General features: G+C 31.8%; 1 protein-coding gene across 1 annotated transcript; it reads right to left on the bottom strand.

The window, feature by feature from the left end:
- Positions 1-3,012: 3,012 nt before the first annotated feature.
- Positions 3,013-5,362, bottom strand: LOC123013055 (chitin deacetylase 8-like). The gene is made up of 4 exons (XM_044411365.1): positions 5,150-5,362; positions 4,009-4,205; positions 3,568-3,951; positions 3,013-3,519 (listed from the first exon to the last, which is right to left on the bottom strand). Exons 1-4 carry the CDS (start codon positions 5,312-5,314, stop codon positions 3,135-3,137), a joined length of 1,131 nt encoding a protein of 376 aa, XP_044267300.1. The 5' UTR covers positions 5,315-5,362; the 3' UTR covers positions 3,013-3,134.
- Positions 5,363-7,465: the final 2,103 nt, after the last annotated feature.

The following is a 7,465-nucleotide window of genomic DNA, read 5'->3' on the forward strand; positions in this document are numbered from 1 at the left end:
AGTGTCAGAGTAATCGAAGAAATACGGAGCTCTGGGACAGCAAATGCTTCCAAAGAAAAAATTACGAAAATTGACATTTGTGGTAATTTTTCTCGCTGAATCTACACATTAGTGTAATGTCTAGCTACGTAAAGCACTGTGACATTAATTCTATAAGAATAAATAAAATAAAATTAAAAAAATTCTGAAAAAAAAACCCATAGGTATTAAAATTGTATAAACAGTAATAAATTTTATTTTTTAACTTTTTTCATTGTGTCTCCCCATAGTAGCTGTTATACCACATTATTAAAATATGATCTCAACTACCGTATGAGTGGCTGTACTTTTGATACCACTCCAGGAGCAACCCCTTAGACTTAAAAGTCAATTTTAAAAACTATAGATCAAATATGTACTTTTTATAAGAAATTGTGCTTAAACAAAACAGGTTACTAATTTTAATATCAAAATAATTGTGTTTTACTTTCGTTTTTAGGTATTCGTTTATAGGTATTGTCTTCAACCCCCATGAGCTTACTTTTTGGTTGCTTTTTCATTAAAAAATCCAGAATAATGTTGCGATGTCTGTATTTATTACGAAAAATTAACATTTTTGCTGGCGGAAATTTCATTGTGTTTCAGTGACTACTTAAAATTCCGAGGGTATTTCAGCAACGCTTTTCGGTGAATTTGTAGGCGGGTCTTTTTGGGGAATAATGTGGTTTGTCAATAATATCAACTAATTTCAACATAACGTGACCCCTTTTCTCTCTAGATCAAACCTTTTGAATTTTAGAATTGTAGAAACTTGCTTGATGCTGCAAATACATTCGACTGGTCGGATGGTACATTTTTAAAATTGTTTCATTTGAATAAAGAAGAGGCTCAATGTTTAATTAATGAAATTTAGCTTCATGTAAACGCCGGCTTGCACCATGCAGCTATACCTTTTTTTTTGGTCATGGGAGTTATCAACTTTTTGCGGTCTGTAGGTGTATTTTATATATACTTTATAAGTTTTATAAGTTACTGAAATTGTAACGGCGCATTTAATAAACCTTTGCATAAAATTTCCTCAAACAGATTAAGAAATAAATAACAAAAAACGATTATTTCTTCAAAAATATGACGACACACATGTAGCAATTTGAACTTTACTTGTCAATTGCCGTCTATACAGGGTGTTCCGTTTTTATTGTTACAAATTTAAGCAGGTGATAGAATATTCAATTTTAAGATAAACGTTTCCTATAAACATGTATCGGAAAATATTAAATAAGGGAGCTACATCCCCTGAAAGGCTACATCTTTTAATGGATTTTTTCCAATATTTCAGCAACCATTGTAGATAAAATTACAAAATTTGGTACAACTGATAATCTTTATACCTACAAACGAAATCGAAAATAAAATTTCAAAATTTTACTCATGGGCGTTCTAAACTGGGGGGTTAAGGGTAAAAAGTACCCTAACTATTTTAGCAGTTGGTTTTTGCCAATTTCAGCTACAAAATTCTAAATATCATAGTTTTTCACAAAAAAGAGATCTCTTGCGTTTTTTCGATACAACTTACCATTTTTGAGTAAAATCAGTTCACAATATGTGTTACAGACCATAAAGAGGATAAAAAATTAAAAATTAAATTTGTTTAACCGTTTAAGACACCCGTGATTAAAACTTTCGACAACTGATCTTTGAATTCGTTTAGGTGTTTAAAGGTTATCAGCTGTACCAACTTTTGTACTTTGATCTATTCTGTAATAATAAGAAAACCCCATTAAAGAACGCATCTCTTTCAGAGGGTGTAGTTCGCTTACATAACATTTTTTGATACATGTTAATAGGAAACATTTCTCTTAAAATTGAATATTATATCACCTGTTTAAATTTGTAACAATAAAAACGGAACATCCTGTATATTTAATTTAAATTGTCGCGTTTAATAGCTTTTCAAAAGATGAATTTCAATCAACACAAAAGTAAAAAACAATTAATAATTTTGTAGTTTTGATGTTAAAAAGTATTTATAGGATCAATAAAGTTAAATTAGGTATTTTCAAAAGTAATGCGATATGGCAACAGAGCTTCTTTTAACAGCTTCGTTATAAAAATTAGTATAACAGAAATGTTGTAATTTAACATTTAACAGGACTGTTATTTTTAACACAAAAAGTACAGAATACGCTTCAATTTCTTATAAAAAGTACATCTTTCTGTTAATTTTGCATTAAAGTAAATAAAGAAACTTTCGTACTTCTTCACGTTTTTCTGGTCTCTCACTCTCACTTGCTTCTTTACTTCAAAAGGATAAAAAAACAATACCTGTAAAGAAGTTTTAGAGAGGTCGGTTCATCGCAAATTATCTGAATGTTCGGGAATCGAGTTTTCAAAATAATTTTTAATAATAGTTGTTAATAATTAACGATTCTGTCTCAATATACTCGTGTACCTCTTCAACGAGAAAAATTCGAGAAAAATACTGGAAACTAGCAGCACTCTAACAGGTTATGTCACCGACATGACAGAAAATTAGAATAGACCAGCTATTTATTGAATGTTCTGGGCAAATTGGTAACCTAGCAACGGATATAATCTTTCAATCACACCTTGAGGTGCCCTTCTGGGATTGGTGGATTTAAGAGTTTAATAACTTTCTTATGCAAGCAAAAATTACTTCTACGGCTGCACTGTTTGGCAATCTATTGCCGCCGGCATTTGAAATTTTTCTCTGGGGCGCGAGTTCTTGCGCACCCTGTATATGATAGTATACTATTAAATTAATAAAAAATATGGGCATTCTGATATAAGAATTGAAAGATTCGAAGATAAGTACAAATTTCAAAATTTACTCCTAGTCTCTAGACACCCGTAACACTACAGCATAATATTGCACATGAGCACATGCACATTAGTGTTTAGTGTATTTTTGTTGTTATACATAAATCGATTAATACCAACAACTACTGTTAGTGCCGGATTTGCTTGGATGCTAGGAAAAGATTGAAATTGAATTGAATTGAAATCAGCAGCTCTCAAAAGGGTGTTTATTTAGTGTCATAGATTTATTGGTGTTTTACAGGTTTAGAAATTACACTATATTTAGGTTTCGATTAAAATTTTGAACATTGTTTGAACCTATTTTGGTGGAAATATTACCCTTCACCAAGGGGGTTGCCTTTCCAAGGATAAACTTGAGGGCAAGGCACACAACTTTTCATGTACCTGTCTTCATTATTCACATTTTTTAGACGGCAGGTAACCCCTAAGCAATCTGCAGTCCTATCATCATGAACAGGTGATTTGTAGTCTTTATGCCCCACGGGATTTTTAATCCATTCGAGAATATCTTGAACAGACACCAAAAATATGTCTTCTTCTTGTGCAATTTTGTCTAGAAATTTAGTGAATCCTTCGTAACTATTATCTGTGAATAGGAACCAGTAGGAGTCTAGTCGTAGCGTTAGAGGTGCACGATTACTATCCCGATAACTCTTGATTTCATCAAATAACCAATCGGCAATTTCGTCAGCGGTACCCCTAAATTTTATTTTTTTAGGATTGTAGCAAAATATTGAAAAAACTTACTGCACGAGACAAGTTGCTAGAGAATTACATTCCGTAGCATTAACACCTTTTATATTTGTTAACGGCGCAATCCAAAAATCTTCATGAGCATCTTTCGGACAATTCATTGTTCCTGTGCATTTTTGTGTAGAAGCATATGTTAGTGTATATGGTAAAATTTGTTCAGTTGAATATGTTGGCCAAGAATTGTCATAGCCAAGACCGGAGGCTACATAAGCATTGATAGATACATCTCCTTCTAATTGAAGTTGGGGTGTTCTCACACCGACAATATCTTTACTTGGAATATTAGCGAATGTCGAAATAATGGTTTTTTGTCCTTCAAACTCGTCTTGTAGATCTTGAGGAGTTGCCTCGCGCCAATACGTTTGATTGGGCTCCTTTCTATTAAAATTCATAACCTAAATGTATCTCTAATTTATAACATAACTAATTACTTACGTTATAGAGTGATCTCCAATTTCATACCCGCGAACATACAAATCTTGGACTAAAGAATAATCAGTGTATTCGTGAGGTACATAAAACGTAAGCCCTATAGGGCCACCGTCGGGATTTTTTCTATCAAAAAACAGTGGATTAAGGTAATTGTCATACAACGTCTGTACAACAGATTCACTGACGGTGATTGCTATAAGCTAAAATAGTATATTATAATATGTACGAGTTTTTTATTCATTTAAGCAAGAGTTGAGAACCAAACGATTGCTTGAATGACATTTTGTAAAGAATGTTTTATAATTTTTTTTTATATTTTGCGCTTTTTAAAGCCAAAACAAATTTGATGAAGGTCGATAACACGTAGCAGTGTTTATAAAGACGAAGAAACATTCAACTCAAACTGATATTATTTATCACTATAATCTGGAAATAAATTCTATAAGATTTGTTCTCTACCAAAAATTCGGGAAAATAGTAAGTTTAGTGTTAGCAAATTACTTCCAACGACATTGTCACCAACATTTAAAACATAAAATACACTCATTGTGGGAAGCTGTTAATGGAAGCACCCAAATATAAGTCCGCTAATAACTTTGTTAAAGTCGCAAAATAGAAAAAATTAAATAATGTATTATTCAGGGTGTCATTTTCATAAGTTGCAATCGCAACTTATAGAGATATTTCTCTAGAACTGAAAAAATTATTGAGAATCACTCAAAATCGTTTTGGTGGTTCCTAGGGGGAATCAAAATGACATGGTAAGTGACGCACCTCCACCCACCCTTGAAGCCACAATCACCCCAAGAAAGAAAATTTTAAATGGCACTTCCCTACTTGTGATACGAGTACATCATTGGAAAGCTCGTAACAAGCGCCTTTCAAAAACGTCATACAACAGCCTATTTAAGCCTTTTTTTCAATTATTTAAAAACAAAGACTTTAAATTTTCATTTTTTTACTGTATTCAAGAGTGGGTGGAGGTGCGTCACTTACTATGTCATTTTGATTCCCCCTAGGAACCACCAAAACGGTTTTGAATAATTCTAAACAACTTTCTTAGTTCTAGAAATATTGCCGATTGCAACTTTTAAAATTGACACACTGCATATTAAGAAAAAGCAATCACTGATAAAAATTTTACCTGGGGAGCTGGATTTTCATCGTCACTTATAGGATTTATTGAACTGGAACAACGACAGTTATCTTCAATTTTACATTTGTCTGGAGAACAATTTTCGGCATTCTTTACCGACGGATAGGCAAAAATTGATGCAGCAAAAAGAAGAACCAACACTGGCGCCTTCATAATTATGATTGACTTCAATTTAAACTTAAGATCTTGAGTTTATATTGTTTTTGTAGCGTGATAAAATTACTTACTGTAATACAAAAGACTTATCTTACATTCTTCTATTTATCGAACCCACTTAAGTTGCATTAAATTAAGCAGAAATGATATAGGTTAATTGGTCATTGATAATATCTCAAAAGTTACGTGCACAAAAAAATACATTGTTCAAGTGTTATTTCGTTAGTCGATATAAATATAGGGCGCCAAAAAAGTACGCTAAATATTTTCTGTCTATGCCATTAACTACTGTCTGAAAAATCTGATATGTAAATTACAATGCTTAGAAAAGCCTGGGTCGTGTGAATGGAAACTTTTTTAAACATTGTTTCGATTTTCAATTTGGTTTTTGAAGTGTTTTGTTTTTCAAAAGTAACTACATACACCCGTAAAAAACAATTTGGATTCTAGAATTAGAGTTAATTTTTATTTTGTTGGGACATATTTGGTCCAGTTTAAAGTTTGAACCACATTTGAACTTACAAAAAGCAAAGTGAAAACACATAAATCTTGAAGGTACTCGTACTATAAGTAAGCTATAAAAAATATGTGTTTGTAAAAATAGTCCATAACTCCATAATAAAGAAGAAAAGCGTTATGAAAATTATTTTATCCACAATCACTCTATAAAGAGACTTTATTCCACACTTTAGATGCGTACCACTTTATCCACTAGTGGAATAAAGTAACCAGCCCACCGCGTAACAACTTACTACGTTTAACCGAAAGCACATTTGGAGTGACGTTTAAATGTCAGTTTAATTTTTAATTAAGTTTGAAATAATTTGGGCCTGTGGATAAAACGTTATATTGCAGTCGTGTGTTAGTCGCGTTTTATCCACTGACAAAAAATTCGCCACCATAGTAAGTAAACAATTTAATTTTTTAGTCTTCAAAAGCTATTTTTAGAGCGTATACAAAAAAGTTATTTAGCAAAAGATACAAGTAGGTATTATAATGATTGGCAATAAATTTTGTGTAATTTATTGAAATGAGTTCAAAGTTGATGCATTTTGTAAATTCTTCTTCAGCTTTAGTTTTAAGATTGTTACTTTTTCAACTCGTTCCACAAAAAAGATGCACAAGACACTAATTTAATTGCGTTCTTTCCGAGGTTCTTTCACGTTCATGTTTATTTTGTATTCTTGTCAATTTCTTGCTAAAAATTGAGAATGTTTAGCAAACCTGCATTACAAATTGTGTACATTTTAACGGGTCTTTTTTCTAACTTCTTGCTTGCTAACTAATCGTTTCCAAATTTGTTAAAAGTTAGCGGTACCGAATTTGTTTTGGACGTTACTGCATTTAAAAAATCGAATCTAACGCTGAACGTTCTAAAAAGTTTAGCGGAAGTGCAGTACCCAAAAATGTATCGGCTTGATGAAATTTGGAAACAATGTACATACCAACCTAATCTAAGTAGCATAATCTTTTCAAGTAGGCTGCAATATTTCTCAATAATATTGACAGTAACAGAAAACTTTCGAGAAATAGGTTTAATTTTTTTCGTTATTGAGACATACATTGACACTTATTTCCTGTGATAAATAATGTTGATAGGATTTAAGTTCATCATAACGATAAGAAAAGGATATGAAGTAACAGATAACTATTTATTAAAGTAAAATGTACAAATAAGCTTATTCATTGGGTAAGAAGATAACTTTCATAAAAACACAAAGAACATTGTTAACTCTAGAGTTAATACTTCTTTACAACTATATGTAACGTCTTGGTTTTGTCGTTATACAGAGTCGCACGAAAATATGGTTACGGCTAAATATTTTAAAAAGGATTTATTAAATTTTATTGAAACTTGATACAAGTTACAAGGATTTAAATTCTATATCGTCGAAATAGCGATTTACTAGACCGGAACTAACGTTTTTATGGACGAGCTAGTAAAATTACGGGTTGAGCCCGATAGGGCGAGACTAGAGAACTAGCGAGGCCCAAATAAAGCGTCTTATACGTCGTGTGACGTATAAGATTTTTTTGTATACTGGAACAATTATGTATTAAAATCAAAAAAATTGTGATAAAAATTTAAATTAAAAAAATTGGCTTTGAAAAAGAGTGCTACACTTTGTTACTATGGTAAACGATACA

This window comes from Tribolium madens, unplaced genomic scaffold (genome assembly GCF_015345945.1).
Source record: "Tribolium madens isolate multiple individuals breed KSU strain unplaced genomic scaffold, Tmad_KSU_1.1 Scaffold_96;HRSCAF=242;Tcas5.2_LG5, whole genome shotgun sequence".
Lineage (NCBI taxonomy): Eukaryota > Metazoa > Arthropoda > Insecta > Coleoptera > Tenebrionidae > Tribolium > Tribolium madens.

Excerpts from the sequence above, each read along its gene's own strand:
- LOC123013055 (XM_044411365.1), bottom strand. The coding sequence starts at position 5,314 with ATGAAGGCGCCAGTGTTGGTTCTTCTTTTTGCTGCATCAATTTTTGCC. Across the intron at positions 3,952-4,008 it reads ATTGGAGATCACTCTATAAC|AAAGGAGCCCAATCAAACGT; the intron begins GTAAGTAATTAG and ends GAATTTTAATAG. Across the intron at positions 3,520-3,567 it reads CTAGCAACTTGTCTCGTGCA|GGGTACCGCTGACGAAATTG; the intron begins GTAAGTTTTTTC and ends AATAAAATTTAG.